This window comes from Thermobia domestica, chromosome 3 (genome assembly GCF_964235325.1).
Source record: "Thermobia domestica chromosome 3, izTheDome1.hap1.1, whole genome shotgun sequence".
In the NCBI taxonomy this organism is placed as follows: Eukaryota; Metazoa; Arthropoda; class Insecta; order Zygentoma; family Lepismatidae; genus Thermobia; species Thermobia domestica.
The window spans coordinates 41,475,319-41,498,395 of NC_137456.1; the positions used below are offsets into that span (position 1 = coordinate 41,475,319).

Genomic DNA, 23,077 nt, shown 5'->3' on the forward strand with positions numbered 1-23,077 from the left:
TGCAACCCTACCGTGAAAATTTTAGGAGGGGGCAGCAAAAATTTAGGGGGGCCGCCCCCCTAGACCCCCTTGGATACGGGCGGATGGGCCTGTGCACAACCTATAAAATTTTCAAAATCAGCCTCAACACTTTTATTTTCACTTCAAACATCAGTAAACAAGGTTCTTCCAAGGACACCTTCAAATTATTAACGTGTTCTGGGGGAGCCGGCACCGTTCTGAAGTTAAAATTCTATTCATTGTTGAAGATGATCTCTCGACTGAAGCGGTACCGATTGGAACAAGCACACGTTTTGTTGCCAGAGCTGTCAAATTAGGAAATATAATGGATTTATATTCTTCACAGGAAAGTTTCATTAGAAATCCCTTGAAGAAACTTATTCTTTCAATCGTTTGAAAGTTCTATATTCAAATAGGACTTCTTCGCACAAAACATGAAATAATTGTGAAAAATCGCCTATTCAGGCTCGGATCAAGGCAGAAGTTTGGAGGGTGTTACTCGAAGTTTAGGGGTGACACCCCCTATCGGGGGGGTCTGGCGGAATCCCTGACTGGATAAAACACTTGTTTGTATAATTGTTCGTCAGAGTTAAAGCCCGTCAACGGGAAAAAACGTTCTTTTCCATTGAAAGTGATATTCTAGAAATTATTGCCATAACGTATACCCACTCTTGAATATTTTAAAATCTTTTTAATAATAATAATAATAATAATAATAATAATAATAATAATAATAATAATAATAATAATAATAATAATAATAATAATAATAATAATAATAATAATAATAATAGACTTACCTTATTGCAACTGCCAACATTTCTATGGGTGGAATACAGGGTCTCATTTCTGTATGCTAGCGCTGAATATGGTTTCCAATTCTTTCTATTAAAAAATCAAAAGTTTGTGTGGACATGCGATAGTAATTAAAAAAATTTGCATCGTCTTCGCGTAATTTCTCATATAGTGTATAAAAAGCACCTTCTACATAACGCACAGTCAATAATGGATGAACCCAAAGCTTTCGCGATCTACATTTCCTGTTTCTACGTCGTAAATACAACAAGGCAAGAAGATATCTGTTGTTGATAGCTGGACTCATCTTCTCTCTTTCACGTCCTGTCCAATACTAGTCTCAGCGCCGACATTATCGGCCACGTGTGCAAACTATCGCCGACACCGATATTGTCGGGGCTTCCACCGATATTGTCGGCGACGTGTGCAAAGTACGCCGACACCGACACCGATATTATCGGGGCTTCCACCGATATTATCGTTGCCGTGTGCAAACGTCCTAAGGGTTCACTTGTCCCTACCATAAATCCTTCATTGTAACTAGATTCCGGCGTTGCCGCCCCAACTCAGGTAGAACTATATAAAGCTCTCAGTATGGCTAACCCCATTACGGTTATCATACTAGCCCGAGCCCGTGCAGACCTCTAAACACATTACCCCACAAAAATGAGTGCCATAAGTCCAGGCCTTCTGAAGGCTGTTGCGTCAGAATTTAGTTATCATTATTATTATTGCTAATTGGTTTACTCGATCCTTAGACCTGATAAACCCGTTTGACCCGTGTTTGGCCTGTTTGGACCGTTTGAATCGATAGACTCGTTATGAGTTCGTACATGATAATTAGAACAATTTGTGTTATGATAATAAAGTGAAACAACACATCATTTACAATAATGACAGACTAAGCTTGTTTTCATAAAAACGGGATTATCAGGTCATCCCTATTCATACGGTTCAATCGCGGAAACCCGATTCATATGGGTAAAAATACAATATCGGTCCAACGTGCGGTCCAGTTTCTATTCTATTTTCCGAGCATTACCGCAAATACACAGTAGCCCGAAACGGCTCGGACGTAAAAACTATCATATTATTATTATTATTATTATTATTATTATTATTATTATTATTATTATTATTATTATTATTATTATTATTATTATTATTATTATTATTATTATTATTATTATATTAATAGGAGAGAAATTACTTGTTGAATGACCTGTACGTATTTTATCCCTATTTTAAATGGTTATTCTGTCTTTATGTATCTGCTTATTGGTTTGCAACAGTCAGAAAGAATAGTTCGAGACTTCATTGTTTACCCTGGCGACAGGGAGAGCGGCTAAGCTTTTGTAATACCGGCAACATCCAACTGATTGACAAACCGCACGTGACCGCTATAACAACCTTATGACAGTTTTACTGCTGATAAGAAAACTTGGTTTAGCTTTGAAAACCACTATAAATCCGAAAGTTTCATGTAACCAAACCCTAAATCCAGCATGACTCGCGCAGCGCATAATAAAGAGGCCATTTTCCATGAGGCTTTCAAATATTTAATTTTCTGGTGAACTGCCATGGCCTACTGTGTTGAGTTGCACAAGTGTAATTCAGGTATTCGAGTGCTTTCATTTTGACACTTAACTGTCACCATAAAACATGTCTGTATAATATCTTGTTAGTATCACTCGAAAGCTAACATTGCACGTTATATTACATTATAGACACGAGTTTTGCAAAATCTACTTCAAAGTATTTAAAACTCGGTCATAGAGAACTCAAAGATTTCAAAACATTAACAAATACGCAGGATAAATTAAGGGAGTGAAAGTGAATATACAACACAATGTCGTTCACAAAAATATTCTTCAATGGAATTCTATGCTTGAAAGATATGGAAGATCCGGACATCGTTCTGTTGTTGGCGATTGCAAATTGAAGACGCTTACCGGAGCAGACTCGTGGAAAATCACATGGCGAGTTACAGAGAGATTTCATTCGACCATTTCGTGAAACTGGAGAAGACGAAAAGATGGACAAATTGAACGAACACCAAAGAAATCAGCGCTTGAACTCTGTTCTATTCTGCTGTTACTTCTGCAATATAAAAGCGACCTATTTCATACACACTGACAAATGTAAGGAAAATTTAATATGGTTTGACTATCGACACTTTCTATCAGCTATTGGAACGCCCTCCTGTTCCTAAAACATTTCCAGCGCCAAGGTTGCATTCGAACAAGTATATAGAGATTGTGAGGTGTTTCATGTACTTCGTGGCTGCACTAATCCACTACAGCGTACTCAATCCAGGCAAATTCAATGGTTCAGGAAGTTGACCAAAACTTACGATGTCTATGTTGAGCACTGGAAACAGAAATGGTCCAATCAAGTTGGCGACAATAATATGAACAAACTATTGAAAAATTATTATGCACTGCGATACGAAACACTATCCCATCCTCTACTTGTCAGACTTTGCCCACTAGTTTCCACCTTTTCCATTGGCGGAAGTGTTCTTGTAGACGCACATGTTCGACAACCAACACGGTGACCATGATGCCTTCGAAGATTTTATTAGCTCAGAACAGCAAATTTTTATATTGCTGTAATTCTATAGTATCTAGATCTATGTTGATGATCGTTTTTACCTCATTTAATTCCGTTCAGCTTACGGCAATTTATACTTACGGTTTAAAATCCCACATTACAGCGATTTACAAAACCTATCTCAACATTTTCTAGTCTGAGGCACCTATTTCTGTACAACTTTGAGAGTAGGGGAATTGTGTTTGGACATATGTGTTTAATTGTCACATTATTCAACTTAAGACCGAAACAAATCTGTGCAGATTCTGAAGGTCAAGCAAACTTTTTGGTCGGCGGCCACGTCTTAACCCACCTCGAGCTTCATGAAACCCAGAAGAATAAGGAAAAGGCCTATGAAATTTTAGATGTAAAACAAGTATTTATATATGACTCCCCCCCCCTACAATGGCAATTCACTTAAGTCTTAATTCTAAAAGTGTGTCAAGGTTCCATGACAATACGTAAGTTTCCCACCTCCACTCAACGTCTGAAATGAATCGCTTATCGTATACTTGGAAAAGTCGAGTCATTGTTTGTCAACTAAAGCAGTGGAAGAATCAGTGGTGCTACTACCTAATATTTTAACAAAGGACTGGGTGATTTTGTGCAACGAATATTTAATTGTAACATAATGGCTAAAAGTCAACATGAAATATACGATATGTTTTGAAATCCGTAACATTTTCCCATTTAGGAAAAAAACATATGTGAACAGTTTCATTCTTTTCAGAAATTGAATGACTCGCAGAGCCAATCGCATCAATATAAGACCGCCCCTGCCTTATTCTATTCTATTCTACAACAAGCAAATTCATCTCAATTATTACTACCCTCCTCCTTGTTTTATTTTAACTTCGTACCTCCGTCTCGGGCTACTGAAAGACGACCTCCCAATTTGAATAATATGCAATTCAAGCATTAAATTTTTATACTTACATAACGTCTTCATTTTCTATATAGCACAACATATCCAAGGAACATCTTCTGGATATAATCCAACAAGTCATTTAACTGTTAAGATCATTTAGATTTGCAGTAGGAATTCTAAAGATATTGGGAAAAAATGTGGGATTTTTCTTGGATTTCAATGTAATGTTCCCGTCCCGGAACACTATTTGAATGTCTAAATCAGTGGTTCTCAAACTTTCCCATAACGTGGACCTTCTGTCAATTCGGAAAGTGATCCGCGGACCCCTTTGCAATGCTATCTGAAATTTCACATGATATTAAAAAAAAATATATATATAGGTCTAGCAAAGTAGAATTACCACCGACAAGAACAAAAATCAATAAAATAATGCAATAAGTAATTTATTCTAAAGATACAGATTGTTTCCTAGTGAACGAAATTTCAATTGAAAATACAGTAACTTTCAAGACTGAAAATCAGTTTTTCTTAAAGGAAATATATTTGATAAAGAATTTTCTAAAATGTGGGGTCACTAATGTAGTTTCTCTTTTTTGCTTAACAATACAGCAAGTCCCAAATTTTATTGTTTTTCTTTATTTTTAATTGATCACTCATGGAAAATGAAAGCAAAAAACAATTTGCTTCAACAATAATAAGACCACAATGTGTAATATTATTGTTTTAGAGTTGTTCTTATCTTTGCAGGAAAGGAATGTGTGTGTGTGTGTATGTCATTTTGATATATATATATATATATACAGGGTGGTTCAGTAATGTTGGACAGCCCTGAATAAATCGGAAACCAGAAGAGATATTAGCAAGGATTTGGTGGATCCAGATACTTGTGGAAGGGGGACGTCCTTTGAGGTACCACACAATGTTACCAGGTCAACAGTGTTGCCAGCTCAGTACAAAGTTGTATTTTTTAAATGGAACATATATAAGTTTATGCCATCAAAAGAATTAGTACAGAATGTGAATACCAACAAGCGAAAGCGCATCTGTCAGTGTTGCCAAATAAGGAAGTTATAAAGCTTCAAAGATCAAGAAATTAAAGTGTCCGTAGAGCAAAACTAGCAAAAAGGCAAGAAAAATAATACTACGGAATGAAAAGGAGTAACCGAAAGAGTAAACCAAAGAACGCACAGCATCCAGTGAGTAACAGGGTTGCCACAGCAAAGGGGGAAAAATTGAAAATTTTGCAGTTGCTATAGGAGGAAAAGTGCCCATATGACATAATGCTGGAAACACCATAGAAAGTCTATGTAAGAGTCAGGAATCCTAATCGCGTTTGTTCGAAAGCAATATCTCTAACCGTTTTCGAGATACACCAAAGGTGTGCGGGGTTTGCAACACTGCATAATTGATTTGACGATTAGACCCGTGTAGTTCTTACATTTTGTTGGGCGTATCATTTTCATTACTCGTTCCTGTAGTTTGGAGGGCGAGGGAATTATTATGCAGTGTTGCAAAGTCCGCACAGCTTTGGTGTATCTCGGAAACGGTTAGAGATATTGCTTCCGAACAAACGCTATTAGGATTCCTGAATCTTACATAGACTTTCTATGGTGTTTCCAGCATTATGTCATATGGGCACTTTTCCTCCTATAGCAACTGCAAAATTTTCAATTTTTCCCCCTTTGCTGTGGCAACCCTGTTACTCACTGGATGCTGTGCGTTCTTTGGTTTACTCTTTCGGTTACTCCTTTTCATTCCGTAGTATTATTTTTCTTGCCTTTTCGCTAGTTTTGCTCTACGGACACTTTAATTTCTTGATCTTTGAAGCTTTATAACTTCCTTATTTGGCAACACTGACAGGTGCGGTTTCGCTTGTTGGTATTCACATTCTGTACTAATTCTTTTGATGGCATAAACTTCTATATGTTCCATTTAAAAAAATACAACTTTGTACTGAGCTGGCAACACTGTTGACCTGGTAACATTGTGTGGTACCTCAAAGGACGTCCCCCTTCCACAAGTATCTGGATCCACCAAATCCTTGCTAATATCTCTTCTGGTTTCCGATTTATTCAGGGCTGTCCAACATTACTGAACCACCCTGTATATATATATATATATATATATATATATATATATATATATATATATATATATATATATATATATATCAGATATATATCAGTGGCGTATTTAGGGGGCTTCCGGGCTTAAACCCCCCCCCCCGAAATCTTACTTACTATAGTAAAGTACATGAAATATCTTGCAGAATTTTCACATTTTCAGGCAAAGCCCCCACGAAAGTTAGCAAAGCACCTCCCGAAACAAAATCGCAAATACGCCACTGAATATATATATCTTTTCACAAATTGATTGAATCGAAGTAATGTTCTTATTTCTCTGTTGCGATCTATCTTTCAAGACAATTTTATGTTAACCACATTCAATTTGAGTCAAGAGTTACTCGCAGTAGCGGATCTAGGAGTATATTTTGGGATGGGTTCTCATCGTTCTTTTAGAAATCCCAGAATTGGGGTAGACTTGATGTTTATAAGCATAGGAATGACTAGTTCTGTTTTATTACAACACATTTCAATTTTTAGGTGTCGCGGACTCTCTGGCTACGTCCCGCGTATTCCTAAGGATCTGCCGATCCTACTTTGAGAACTACTGGTCTAAATGTTATTTTGAAATTATGCTATAAAGAGCCTAGAAAGATCTGATAGTATCTCGGGGAAATGAACAGACATCTGCATTTGGATTTCTGGGACGTCCAGTGTCAAAAATTAGATGTCCTATGGTCATGTAGATATTCTGACTAAGTAACGTCTTTTGAGTATTTGTTGGATATATCTGAGCTGCATGAGTTTATTTGTATGATATCCGATGATCTGTGCCTACTATGAAAGTCAGGCTGCATTGCTATCTAATTAACCGGTAATTTTAACCTTTTTCATGCAAAATATTTTTTTTTTTTAATTTTTGTTTTGAATCACCCTCATTCTCTGTCCTCTGTCCGTAATAGACTATCACATCAGATAACCTTTCTTTCTTTATAACGAACAGCGTTCGTCTAAACTTCTTTCCAGGGCGGTGATGGCTCAGTGGTAGAGCGTTCACCTTTGGTACATGGGGTCCCTGGTTCGATCCCAGCTCGCGTCAAGTGAAGTTTATAGTGGACAAACACCGTGTGCGTGGGTTTTCTCGGGGTTCTCCCGTTTCCTCCTACTTTCTTCATCACACCATTTCATTCATTTCTCATCATCACCGTCTCCTTTAGCGTAACCGGCACAACCACAGGACGTAAAACTAAATATTTCATTTCATTTTAAAATTCTTTCCAATTAGCTAGTGTATGTGTAGGCCTTTATGCTCCGATTAGACAAGCGACGAACCATAAAAGACTAGAACTGAGAGAGGTAGGGGGTTAAATTAAGTGTAAGAATAGTCACGAATCCACGAGTGTGATATTGAAAAGATCATTGATTTTACTATTAAACTTCTTGATTGCTTGTCACACTGCGTGGATAACATACAAGTTCGTCCTTCTGCTTTCATTTGCACTTGTTGTATCCACTGAAAGCGAGAGGAAAAAAAATGAAATGAAATCTTTAAGTTTTACGTCCCACGGTTATGCCGGTTAGGCTAAAGGAGACGGTGATGATGAGAGATGAGTGAAATGGTGGAATGAAGAAAGTGGGAGGAAACGGGAGAACCCCGAGAAAACCCACGAGCACGGTGTTTGTCCACCACAAAGTTCACTTGGCGGGGGAAAGCGAGAGGAGATGATGACGTCACAGACTACGAGACTTAAAATGACTGGTCTAATACATTGTTTTGTGTCTTTGTGGGAGAGCAAATAATGATGCTACATATCATCAAATAGGCAGCAATTTCCGAGTACTATGGGACAAAGTATCAAGTGACTTTGATTAAAAGCAGATTATGATGTCATAGATCATAAGAGTAGGAAATTACTAGTCTAGTACTAAAGAACAAAGTATACAGTGTCTTTGTTCGAAAACAGACTAGAATGCCACAGATCATCCCGTGGGTAATTGCTTGTCTAGTACTATGCAAAATGTATGAAGTGTCTTTGTTCGAAAACAAATTATGATGACACAGAATTTTGTCTTGGAAATTTTTGGTCTAGTACTATGAATCAAAGTACACTTGTCTTTGTTCGAAGGCAGAGTATGATGCTACAGATCATCGAGTAGGAAATTACTGGTGTATTACTGGAAAGCAAAATATACAGTATCTTTGTTCGAAAACAGATTAGGATGTCATAGATCATCGACTAGGAAATACCTGGTCTCGTCTAGTTCTGTGGAACTAAATATCCAACATTTTTATTTTTCCAAAAGGAGTTTATGGTGTCACAGATCATCATTTTTGAAAATTTTGGTCTAGCACTATGAAGCAAAGTATACTTGTCTTTATTCGAAGCAGATTATGACAGTACAGATCATCGAGTAAAAAATTACTGGTCTAATACTATAGAACAAAGTATTCAGTGTCTTTGTTCGAAAGCAGATTAGAATGCCACAGATTTTCTTGTGGAAAACTACTTGTCCAGTACTATTTAACAAAGTATTCAGTGTCTTTGTTCGAAAGCAGATTAGAATGCCACAGATCTTCGTGTGGAAAACTACTTGTCCAGTACTATTTAACAAAGTATGAAGTGTCTTTGTTCGAAAGCAGATTATGATGTAACATATCGTTGAGTATGAAACTACTGTTCTAGTACTATGGAACAAAGATCCAGCGTCTTTTGTTTCATTAAAAGCAAATTGTGATGATATACGGCATGGATTTGTGAATAACTGGTCTATTATCTACTTTGACACACTTTCACCAAAATCTTGATCTTTAGTCTTTTAGATACACAATTCTGAAAATTAGATACTTCCAGAAGCCATACAATAATTCATTCAATCTCCCTCCAAAAATTGGCCTATTCACGCCATTGGATGAATACAGGAATGAATAACACTATGTTCACTATTAAGACATTAGTAAGTGTCAGACACAATGCTTCGAGATGCATTTTAATATTTTAGGCTGTCTAGTTATTCCTAAGTATAACTACTTATCACCAAGTAATCTTCAACATTTCTTTACCTAAAGATAAAGAGTTACGCTAAGATGAAATAGTCATATACAGGAAAGATGGAAAATGGAGCATTTCTTTTACATAATATACAACATAAAACAAAAGTAACCAGATTCTTGTTTTTCAATAATAAATTGATATTTCTTTCCGTGAGCAGAGTATCTAAAATATTATGTACCATTAATTTTTCTTGTTTTATTCCTTCCAGGACTCTGCATATAGTAGGGGAAACCTCAGATATAATAATCAAGTTGCTAATCAAGTGGGTGGTGGTCAACTACAACAATCTAATTATGGCGGTCCTGGAAGTGTGAATAACCAACAAGCTGACCAAAAGGGCAACGGTCAACTACAGCAAGTAAATGAAGACAACGATGATGGTGGCGTATGGGGTGGTAGCGGATGGGCCGGTCCCGGTGTTGGTGGAGGTGTATGGGGTGTTGGTTCCAACGTTGGTGGTCCCGGTGTTGGTGGAGGTGTATGGGGTGGTTCCAACGTTGGTGGTCCTGGTTTTGGTGGAGGTTTATGGGGTGGTTCCAATATTGCTGGTCCTGGTGTTGGTGGAGGTGTATGGGGTGGTTCCAATGTTGGTGGTCCTGGTGTTGGTGGAGGTGTATGGGGTGGTTCCAATGTTGGTGGTCCTGGCGTTGGTGGAGGTGTATGGGGTGGTTCCAATGTTGGTGGTCCCAGTGTTGGTGGAGGTGGATTTGGTGGTGCCGGTGGTGCAGTCCAAGTTGGACCTGGTGGTGGCTGGCCTGGAGGTAATAATGGCGGATATTTACCCAGTGGTGGAAATTTAGGGCAATTAGGTGGTAGTGGTGGGTATGGCCCCGGTGGCGGAAATTCAGGCCAATTAGGTAGTAGTGGAGGTGGCAGTGGTGGATTGTTTGGAAATGGTGGTTTTGGCGGTGGCAGTAGTGGATTGTTTGGAAATGGCGGTTTAGGCGGCGGCAGTGGTGGATTGTTTGGAACTGGTGGTTTAGGCGGCGGCAGTGGTGGATTGTTTGGAACTGGCGGTTTAGGCGGCGGCAGTGGTGGATTGTTTGGAACTGGCGGTTTAGGCGGCGGCAGTGGTGGATTGTTTGGCCCCAATATTAATAACCAAGTTGCTACACAAGAGGGTGATGGTAGCTTACAACAATCTAATTCTCAAGGTGGTGTCAGCAACCAACAGGCTGATCAGAAAGGAAGTGGTAGTTTACAACAAGTAAACTCGGGCGCTGGAGGTGGAGATGCTGTTCAAGTTGGTCGTCGCTCTCTTGCAAACGTAAGTAATATAATTTTCTTTATTAGGAAATAAGACCACAGAATCTTAGAATAGAAAGGAGTATATATTATAAAAGGGTAGCATCTCAGCTTGTGCGTTTCGATATTCTGGAATGTTATACCACCAAACCTAAGAAAGATTTTCAACGTTTATTGTAGAGACAATACACGTTAGTTTTTTTTAAATTGACTGCTATCAAGAACACTTTGCATTAATATATAACACAACCAGCGAACGAGTGCGGGTGGCCGGTTTTGGAACTAAAATGCAAGCAGCAGTGTTTCTAACCGGACTACTTGTAATCAATCTATCACAGTTCTTTCTATCTTGTTCGTAATAAACCACTTCACGCATATGCTCAAGTCAGGGGCGGAGCGATCCGGGTCTTGAGTAAGAAAATTCTTTTGCATTGACATCATATTCGGATGTACTTCAAAAGTTTGGTGAGAGAGAGAGAACTGATAATCTTTCACTGCCACCCTCCTAACCGTCTCCCCAGGGGTCCTGGACCCACCCCCTGATTGAGATGGTACATAAAGATAATTTTGTCTAATCTCTGTCATTATTTAGCATGGTTTAGTAATTTTTTTAAAAAAGATATTTCTGCCACATTTTGAAAACTTTCAAATAAAGTTTTCAAAATGTGGCAGAAATATCGTTTTTTTTTAAAAAAAAAATACTAAACCATGCTAAATAATGACAGAGATTAGACAAAGTTATCTTTATGTACCATCTCAATCAGGGGTCGACCCAGGACCCCTGGGGAGACGGTTAGAAGTGTTGCATTGACGGCGGAGGGGGAGCGATTAAAATGGGGTGCCTGATGATTGAAGGTTCCTTATAACTCCAGTAAAATTCAGACAAAATCTCTGAATTACGTAAAAAAGAAAACATACAAAATACATTTTCAGGGTAACTCTTACAGCCATTACGTTATTCTAAGATTAATGTTACTTCTGAAATTGATTAGAGCAAATATGTATTTGAATAACAAAACCACTTTCATAAGTTTTTCAAAGTATCAACTTCGAAAAGAACGAAGTTTGTCTTCCACTGTTATCTCATTGCTCAAAGATACCGGTGATGAAGTAATTGGCTGGAAATCAATCGGCCATTTCTTACATCAATTTATAAAGAAGATGAGTGCCAATGTTAGATATGTCAGTTCAGTATTTTTTTTTTAAAAAAAAAAAAAGCTACCCAACCTCTTGCAACCATGCGTAGCGCATTTTAATACTTACACTTGAAATAAAAATACAACTGAGTAAAGACGATTGACTTTGCCTTTGAATTTCATATGTGAATAACAATATAGGACTTTTCAGATAGAGAACAGGGAGGAGCAGGTTTTATTAAACAAGACCGTACATCTGATATGTTTGAACTATAAGCAACTTGTGTTTACGGGCTAAACTCAGTCCTCTGAAGTCAATCGACAAATACCTTTAAGATGTTCAACAGAATAACGTATCAGCATTATTATATACTACAGACACAAATATAGCACTAGGCTCCCAAGTTTCAAAATTATATTGTGTGAAAACAGTTAGTAGATTTAATTCTTTGTGACCTGATAGCTAAAACCTGAGAGAAATTCAGAGTTAGTCCAGAGGTAATTTCTTTCCTCATAAATAAAATTTATTGTGTGCTGAAGCAATGATACCTACTCTTACACTACCCATACGCTGATGTTTTATCAATACTTCTATTCGAACTCTACCAAAGGGCTGGATTTCTATAATGATCCTAAAAGAAGGGTGCACTGAACCAAATTGTACAAATCAATCCCTAAAGGCAAGCTATCCAATCCCATAAATCTTTAAAAAATGAAGGAAAAATTTCTTCACCTCCTTTTCTCCCAAAGGGTTCACATTTCTCGAACAAAAAAGTGAAATTTCTTTATTTTAACGTCCCATGATTATGTTGTTTATGCTAGAGGAGACAGATGATTAATGAAAGTGAAGGATTGTAAAATTAAATTTTTCTTCTCTCAATGGAAATCAAACCCAGAACGACATACAATAAATACACATGCGCTGGCCAATAGACTAGCGGAAAGGACTTTCACAGTTCTCGAGGGGAAACGTTTTGAGATTCCTCCCTGGCTAAAACTCGAAAAAATAATTTATTTGTCAATCGATAAACATACACTTAAACAGCAGCATCATGACCCTTAACCTTAACTTGATTTAAACTTACAGTTACAAGATATTGCGCAAAACTCTAAGCTATCAACCCAAAATTAATATTTTAGTCACTGACTTTGTCATTCCTGCGTTTTACAGGCTGCTACTGTTTTATAATGAAATCGAATAAAACGTAATCAATTTTTATACAATCTGCTTAATACACGGTAGAAGCTCACTGAATTGTCAATTGTGCTATGTTGTTCTTAAATTGGTAATTTCCATTCATAAATCACTATTCACAATACATCTGCATTACTTCAGGGATGGTTCACTACATTACATACATAAGTTACGGCATTTTTTTTTATTAAGCGTAGAGATTAGACTATGCACAACATCTAAACTGCAACTTTAAAAAAACCGTTGGATACACTGCAAAGTGAAACTCTCCGCTCCCCTGTCTCACCGCGCTTGCCAAGAAACTGATGTAAACACAACAGCAGCGCCATCCTCCCAAAACCGCACAGCTATCCTGGTCAGGTTATAGCTATATAAGAGCCGCAGTACCGTAGTTGTAGAGGAATCTCACTACCACCTGCGCGACACGTGTTCGACTCAAGATAAGAACAATAAAGTTTTCCCATTCTTCTCTCCTTGCTAGGCAGCTCAGAGACGTCCATTCAGCCTCTTTGAAATGGGTACCTGCGAAACCCGGGGGAGGTAAAGAGGCCAGAACCTTTTACTAACTATATCATCTTATTGAGTGAATAAACTAACGAAAGTATACAACCCTCTCCATTCATACACTGTTTTCAGACCTTCATCGCCTATCATGAAAGTAGGAACGACTGTTTACTTTTACTTCATCTGTATAAGCTACTAGCAGAATACCCGTTCTTCCCTCGAGGAGAATACGTTTCATTTTGGACACAAAGAGCTGAATTTGGATTTAAACGGCATCGGAAGTGTCACTGTTTATCTCAGTAACTATAGATTCGGCACTAATGCCGGTAGTTTTTGATTATTTTTATACATCTCTCCCATCCCCTCTCCAAGTTGCGGGACTGAGTTTAGATTTAAACGACATCGCAAGTGCCACTGTTCATCTCAGGGACCCCGAAAACTATAGATTCGTCACTAATATCGGCCATATTCGATCATTTTTAAATATCTTACCCCCTCCTCTAAGTTGCACCGTCAAAGTGAAATTATAGAAAAGCATACCAAGTTCAAACTTCATCTATGTGGCAAATTTGATCGAGATCGGTCGTGTGATTCCAGAGTTATTAAGTTTTATTTATTTTTATATGTCTTCCCCTTCCCTAACCCCCACGTTGTATTGTCAAAGTAAAGTAATAAAAATTATATATATTAAAGGAGTTACATAGTTTAGTGGTTCGATCATAGAATTAATGTACGAGGGTCCTGGGTTCGATTCCAGGCCGGTACATCCCAATTTTCGGTGTGAGTGCAGTGTTGTGAGGCAAACTGGGAGTCTGTTAGAGAGAGGGAGATGCAACACGCGGATTACGTGTTCGAAACGAGATCGGACGTATTTGAGCTTATTACTAGCAAAGCAACACAGTTTGACAGACACTGGAATAAAATACACGTTTTTGATGGCAGATCTTGATTAAACTCGTTAAACTTCACTAAAACCCTCAGAAGAAATTTCACTTCTACCGTTCATTCGAATTTGCACTTTGGGAGCCTCGCATGTCTCCTAATCATTTTTTCTACTTCAAATGCTAATGAACTTCAAATTATGAAGAGAATTACTTCTAAGGACTGCTGGTTATTATAACTAAGTTTTAGAATACATTTTACTATTCAGAGGCGTATCCAAAGGAGATAACCATGTTTTATTGTCCATCTTTTATATAATATTATAGAAAGACTGAAATGCCATAAAAATATATGAATATAAAAATAGCACATGTCCTGACTAAGAAGAGGACATGTTGAAACTTCCCAGAAATCACTGGGAAAACAATTAACAGTAATTGTTATGATTATTAACGAATGTATTATTGTTGTTCAAATTCCTTCCTTGGTGAAATACTTTGTGTGTACCACTGGTTTGCCTATATTATTAATTACAGACATATTTAATAACTATGCTATCAACATGTTTGCCAAATTCTAAACATATATAAAACTACATGAACTGGCATAAAATAAAAGGATACTTCCGATTGACATGGGAAGTTGATATTTGGCATGATTGTAGGTTTTCGGGACTAACCGACAGGAAAATTGCCAAAAGTGAATATTTTTAATTTTCAGGGAATTTGAAGGAGGATGAAGAAATTCACCATGCCATTAAAATGAAGCTTTTTTTTTTTTTTTACCTATAATCTCATATTTTAGGTACTTGTAATCGGAACAAAAGCTTGAAATTCCTCACGCTTGTACGTTTTATTTAGCGATATCTAAGTAAATAATCAAAACCAAAAATATCCAACTTTAAAGTGGTTTTATGGGCAAATGAAAAATCTTTCCCATGTTATTGATATGGGACATCTTCTACACTGCAAAATGTTTAGGCACTTCCGGCAGGATTAGAATGATGAAATTTGGCATGATTGTAGCCTTCCAGGACTAACCCACAGGAAAATTCACCAAAAGTGAATATTTTAGGTTTTTAAGGGGTCTAAATGGGAAATAAAGATTCCCATGTTATTTAAATTAGTGTTTTCTTGGGGGTACAAAATGTTAACTTTTAGATAGTTAAAGTAGGAAAATAAATTTGAAATTCCGTGGAATTGTGGGATAAGAAGTACGAGGCCATAGGCTGAGTAAATGCGGATGCCTGAGGGCGGAGCCCACAGCTGTGCCAAATTCAGGAAATGTTAAGAGTAAATGCACTAAATTCAATCTTGATTGAAAGGCTGATATGCACAACGGACGCGAGGCCGTAGGCCTAGCAAACGCGGGGCCTGGTTCCAAAGGCTAGTATCTATATAAAAAGTGTAATATTTCTGTGTTTCATTGTAGTATAAGAAACGATTCGGAATACACATACAAAATTGCAATTGGTGTAAAATGTTTGAAAAGATTCCACTTTTCTAGGGTAATGAAAATTAGAAGATGAAAGAAAAACTACATTTGTAAGCAATATAATTTAGTTATTTTTTTAAACGTGCGGCGGAACCACAAGAGCAAAATGCAATACAAACAGAAGTAGACGGATAAGGAAGCCCTGTAGGACATAGCTAAATTATAACAAACAGTGCATTTAATGTAATAATATAATAGGGTGAGAAGCAAGTCCTGCATGACGTAGGTAAATTGTAAAAAAAAAAAAGTGTGAAATATGACATTTTGCAGTACACGTAATGATATAGTAGTCGGTAATATGAAAATAAGATTGAATAATAAGAATATGGGATGAAAATAAATGTTAGAAAGACAAAAATCATGGTGATTAGAACGAAGGGATAAGTGTAAAAAGTAGAAGTAGGAAGGGAGAAAACAGAACAAGTGTCTAGTTGTCGATACCTGTGGTATTATTAGTAATGATATGAAGTGTGAATGTGAAATAAAGGCAAGGATAGGAGTTGTGAAATAAGCCTTTAAGAGGAAGAAAATACTATTTTGTGGGACCTTGAACAAAAAGTTGAGAAAAGGACTCATAAAGTGTTTCGTATGGAGTACTGTGATGTATGGGTCAGAAGCATGGACATTACGCAAAAGTAATGTACAACGACTGGAAGCTTTCGAAATGTAGGTGTGAAGAAGAATGTGGAAATTAACTGGGTCAAACGGACAGCGAATGAAATTGTGTTAGAAATGGTGGGGAAGAAAATAACAATTTTAGATATTAAGCTGAAGAAGAGAAACCGGTTGGGACATTGGTTAAGAAGGAACTGTATCACGAGGGACGTTTTAGATGGTATCATGACAGGAAAGAGAGGGAGGGGACACGATATCAAAACAGAGAAATCGTACGTGAAGATGAAGATGTTAGCGGAAGTCCGTGGAGCATGGAAGGTACTCAGTTGCAGGAAGTGACCTGCTAATAATGGCAGAATACCTATGTTGATGATGAATAAGAAAATATTGATAGATGTATATTTCTAAATACAATTCTGCTATAAAACCACCATATTCTCCAAGCAAACGCTATTATACATAATATTTTACTGTATAGTACTCCAGTTTGTCTTCTGCTTCAGCGTCGACATATAAATAGTACTGTTTCTTCCTCAGTGCGTTGGACTCTATAGGCCAGTGATACTAACCTGGAACCTTATAAAATCCCATCTTGAAAGCAGAAATTCCCATTTTAGTCTTAAATTTCCCACGCGCTGTACTAATTTACAAAATTTTCAAAATTTATAAAATATGAAAATTTAAACTTAGTTTATTTCAATATTTGATTGAATTATTCGTAAGTTCCAATCTTCTAAATTTGTAATAAATATTTTCCTTAATTAAAAGAGAGTACTGAAATTGTTGCTGAGAACAAGCGCATTTCGTTGTCAGAACTTAGTATTTCTATCACGTTTTTGTGCCATAATGTTCTACTAAATGTAGTGAAAGTAGCTCAAGTGGTAGAGCGTTGGCTTCGCATTCGGGAGGTCGTGGGTTCGAATCCCGCTGCCGACCATCCTGACTGAGGTTTTCCAGGGTTTCCCTCAATCCTATCAGGCAAATGCCGGGATGGTACCTACTAAACAGGCCCTGGCCGATACCTTCCCAAATCCTTTCCATTGTTATTGTTGTTGTTGGATATCCAGTGTAAAATGGCCTCTGAACTGTATCTGGTGATTGTTAAATAAATAAATAAATAAAGTATTCCGTGTGAAACGTTTCAGAAATTGACTTTTTCTCGTTTGATAATTTAGTTTCTTTCGTTTTCCATTATATATATATATTACTTAGGTAAGTTACATTTCATGATCACTTTTCAGTTACGAAAAACTGGCTTAGTAGTCTGCCCCCTTAAAAGTCGGCTCCGAAACACGATTGGAATTGTGGCCCCGCTTGGGACAGTCGCTAACGATCTCACCGTTATTGCGAGCGGTCTCAGGTTCTGTGCGACAAGCTATGCCTTAAGATAAAGAATACCTACCATGACAGATCAAGGGAGAAGAGAACAAATTTTCTCACAGTATCTCTATCAGCTTCACTTCACAGAACATAAAAAATTGAATAATTGCAACAGTGAATAGACTACACATGTAAGATCTACACTGTAAATTCAATAATTGTTCGAATTCTCACGAAGTAAACATTCTATGATCATCACCTCGCTTACCAAGACTATATCACTTTCTGTACAGTGTCCTAATAATAATAATTTTAATTGTTTATAGACGTTTACATAGTTTATTTTTAAAAAATCCAAAATCAACTCTATGTGTTATGTTCGACAATGTCACTTGCAAAAGATTCTATCTTGAAAACTTCCTAACCACTTTTAAAAGGGGATTTCAACAATGGCTACAGAAATATTGAGTATGCCACTATAATCCTCGCCATTTCGCTTATACATTTACGTACAAATTATTTAATATACTCTAAAATCTCTGCTACAAATACTTAGTGGAATGGAGAGCTTCATTTCAGGTTCAAATATGCCAGGAAAATCAAACTAAATTGTATAATGCATCTAGTTTCTTAGAAATCCTCCAGATAACATGGAAGGGAAACATTTCTTCATGTAACGCAATACATGTCTTCAGTAATGAGAACTATTTCCGTAAACTTTCATAAGTTTCTAAATGTCATTTTACAAGGCGCTACGATATTCGGGATTATGCACAACTAAGTACATCTACCCTAGAATTCAATTATTCTTTGCTTCATTCTAAATATCATTATGCTACTCTGTCGACGTATTAAAAGAATATAGGATACTGGTCCATACAGAGATCTGGGTTATTTCAATTTTACTAAGTCTTTCCGATTCTGAATTGTTTGAAATTTTCTTTGCTTTCGCATGTTGTACAGTTCGCAGCAAAACACCTGCAACATGAGCAGGTAAGTTTTTTTTTTTTTGTGAAACGACGAAGTCTTTTGCTCCACAATAAGTGTGCAGGGTAGGACGCCGATATTTCTCCTGGCGTGATTCTTACCACTTAGACGTTATGTTGATTCCCTCGCTGTTAAGCGTAGTTTCACAATAAACTTACATGCTCATGTTGCAGGTTTTTTACTGCGGACTGTACAACAGCATTCAAATCACAGTTCAATGACTTAGTGAATGCAATTCACAGACTCCTTTACTTATTTACTTACTTTTGTACATTTTAGCGTAGGTCACAGCGCCCAACACCACCTCCGAATGTACAGTGGGCAGAATGGGTTCCTCTGGGAGCTGTGACACTTCCTGCATCATGGGAAGGAACGCTTCCTCCAGTAAGTAAATTTACTTTCTTTACTTTTCGTCAGGTTGAATGCAACTTGAGGTGTAAAATTTATATCAACTCAGAGAAGCTCTCATCATTATAAATTGGCTATTTAAAGAGAAAGAATTAAGTTGTAAGATATATATATATATATATATATATATATAGTGTTGCAGATAACATCATATCTCACGATTCTGTTTTTTTTTTTTTTTTTTTTTTTTTTTTTGTGGAAGAGTAATAGACATGAGCTACTTGTTAGAGGATAGCTTGGAATCAGTTTTGAGTTAATAAACTCGTTCTATAGCTCATTGTGACCAAGAATAATCATCGCAGTTATCGGAGTTATATCTCGCAAATAGCCTCAACGTTTGAATTGCTGAAGATCGGATCTCCGTGAGATGACCTAAGTACGCGTATGTAAGATTGAGTTATTACTTAAAGTTCCTCTCTGCATAACCTTAAATCTTCCTTGTAAAGTAAGGATGAACAAGAAACGGTGTCCTGCCGAGGAAGAAGATATTCGTTCCAGTCACAAATGATTGGATTGTATTCGTCCTTGGTTCTGATAGTGCATATGATAATCAGCCTAATCTCTAATCTCAGGTTCGATTTCCGGTGAGAACATTTGATCGGAAAGCTTTAACAGCTTTTTTTCAGGCCAACCATTCTGAGTGACGTTTTTCCCGGTTTTTTTCTCATTGACATCAGTCAAATGCCAGGATGGTACGTAATATAAATAGTTTGCTTCTATTGTTTCCAACTTTCCCGGGTAGCGTGATCGCGAGAGACGTCATCCCTCATACGCGACGTGCTAAAATGGTCATAGATTTCAATGTCTAGAAATAAGAATTGGACTGGAACTTAAGTTCAGTCTAGATGGCTTATATATTTGACCATCATATAGTCAGCGACAACAGTTTTGAAATTAGTTTCGTAAATAACTTCAAAATGGAAGGACAATTTGAATACAGGGTTCAGTAAATTACAATGAATGTAATTTTCTGTACGTTGTACCCAAACCACCATTATTCCCAAAATAAATTTTACTAAACGGAAAGAGCTTTTGTCGCTCACTGTACAAGATCAACTCTCAGAGTATAGGCTGTTCCCCACCACTTTATCTCGCCCTAAAGATGGCTGGATTACGAACCACGTCAAAAGTCTCGAGTGTGTGTTTCAGGAGAATGCATGCTTAATTAGAAGAAAACTAGCCATATTATCAAAATGTTTTTAATACGAATGTCCTTCAATTCTATATAATAAAATTTGAGATTAAAGCGTGCTCTGAAAGCAATGTTTAAGCACAATTTTAACTAAAATATAAGCAATTATTACTATTATTATTCGGAACTCAAAAAGGACAACATTAATCAAAGTTTCTTTTAAATTAAGTAATCATTTATTACGGTCACAAACTCACACAGAGGATCACTCAAGAGCTGTTAACATTCTCGATCCGCAATCAGATTTTCCGAGTTCGAATCTGGAAACAAACTATCTCGACCAGAAGTTTCTCCAGCGTTCTAACTCAATTACATCATGTGAATACTGCAATGATACGAAAAATTAATCACCATTAGCTGCGTTTATTTATACATGCAATACCAATATTTACTCTACATTCAGAAAATGTATAACTACTATGTATATAAATACATATAAAGCAAAGAGTTTGTAACAAAATTCTCCATTTTTAGTTTCTAAATAAGTGGTATCACAATTTCGTAGATTACTCATGTTTCGATACACAGCAAAAAATTAAGTGTTGAAATAACAAATTGACTACCAGTTTAGCCTGTTACTTCTGTGTTGTTTTAACACCAAGGACATCGTCTTCCGACCATATCAGAAATAACTAGTTATTGGCTGTGAACATTTGCATTGGCTTTTATTCTTTGGTATAAGCTAACATTTACGCGGTATATTTGGCATTTATACCAAGTGACGAATAACGTTCTATGTTTTCTGTAATCGATCACAATAATAGTTTTGTAAACTTGCGGATTGTCTGACAACAGTCATACTAGCCATGCTAGTCATGTCTGCCATGCTAGGACATAATAATAACAGACAAGGAAAACAAATGGCAGAACTGCTTCTCATTGCCAGTGACTAGTTATATGCTAGTCATTTCGTGTTATTTTAGCACCTAATTTTTGCTGTATATATCATAAATCAATCATAAAATTAGCAAATAAAATAACAGACCAGATTATTTTATAGATCAATTCTAACATCAGCAGATACATACATGTGTTGTCATATTTTTGCTTTTAGAAATTCATTAATTTTGCCTTGAAGTTCAGACTACGGTTGATCCTATTTTGCAATGCGATTGTCTGATTTCGCAATATTATATTTTCATTACTGATTTTGCGGTAACGTTTTATTTTATATATTTCTTATAATTAGTAATGGATTTATTATATGTATAGGGTTCTAAGACGTCGCGGTTTAGTCGGGACAGTTCGCTTACTTATATTTTCTGTCCCTCAAAATAATTCAAAATTCGAAATGCCGCGGTTATTCTACAAACATAAGTTATTATCATTTGTATATATATTTTTTAAAAAGATCGGTTTTATTAGGTGTTAATACTCAACTAATATCCACTGTCTACAGTCTATATCTGGAGAACTAGATGTAGTGTTGCCAAACCCAAACTATCATTTAACTCAATATGATGTGCTTATTCTGTAGAAAATACGAAAACTCGATATATTGGCCGTTCAAAAAAATTTCTGGCCCCTGATCGAAAATCCAATATATTCTTTGAATAAAAAAATTTCTTGTACGCCTTATATCTGGAGAACTACCTACCCAAACCCAAACTATCAGTTAACTCAGTATGATGTGCTTATTTCGTACTAAATACGAAAACTCTATTTAGGGGTCGTTCAAAAATTTTGTAGCACCTGATCCATAAACTAATTATTGGCCAAGATAACAAACTTTTGATGAATTTTTGAATCATTCCTAACATTCTTGGCCAAGATAGCAATCTTCTGATCCATGTTTTGATCATCCCTAAAATTCTTTTTTGTTTTTAAATTCATTATTATGTAATAATTCTTACTCTCTCATTCTAATTAACTACTGTACACGAAATGTAGCTACTCAAGATAAACTAATCAAAAATAATAAGTCTTATGAAATACATGTTGAACAAACAGACATAGCCTAGATGATATAGCAAATGAAGAATAAATTATCTGACATGAATACCAGTCTTCTCCACAGTCACCCTATCACTTTACCTCACAGAACTCATAGTTATAACTGAGAATACAATATATTTGACCAATGTATGAGATCTACACTTCTAATCAAATAATTGTTTGAATTCTGACTAAATGAGTTTCAATGAACACCACTTGGCTTCCCTAGACTTCACGTAGCAAAACCGTAAAACGCTCTAATAATAATAATTTGAAACGTTTACAGGTTTTTAAGGAGTTAGCTTTCACAACAAGTAGGATCTAATTCAAATAATGGTATTTGTTAAGTTTGGCAACCTTACTTGCAATGACTAAAAAATTCTGTATCCCTTTGAACTGGTTTTCATCTATGGCTACAAAAATCTTCTAGTATACCATTACGATCTTCGCCATTTCTTCTCTGAATTTACATACAAATGATTTAATGTATTATAAAATTTATGCTACAAATACTTGGTGAAATACGGAGCTACATTTTAGTTCCTAACATGCCAGGAAAATCAATTGACATTTTACATTTCATCTAGCATCTTAGAAATCCTCCACATGGCATAGCAGGAAAATTTTCCGTTATACTCGTATATGACGGAATATATGTTCTCAACTATCAGGCTGATTCAGTGATCTTGACTATTACTATTTCAATACACCGTTCCGATTCTGAGTTGTTTTATATATTTTGTGCTTCCTTACAGCATATAACAACATTCAAGTAATAATTTAGTCACTCAGT

General features: G+C 36.5%; 1 protein-coding gene across 8 annotated transcripts in view; it reads left to right on the top strand.

The window, feature by feature from the left end:
• Positions 1 to 23,077, top strand: part of LOC145680331 (uncharacterized) — a 153,780-nt gene that overhangs the window by 14,120 nt on the left and 116,583 nt on the right. For all 8 annotated transcript variants that reach the window (XM_081750711.1, XM_081750712.1, XM_081750713.1 and 5 more), the window contains exons 2-3: positions 9,580 to 10,638; positions 19,029 to 19,133. In XM_081750711.1, coding sequence (XP_081606837.1) covers positions 9,580 to 10,638; positions 19,029 to 19,133 — 1,164 coding nt within the window. The remainder of the gene's footprint in view (positions 1 to 9,579; positions 10,639 to 19,028; positions 19,134 to 23,077) is intronic.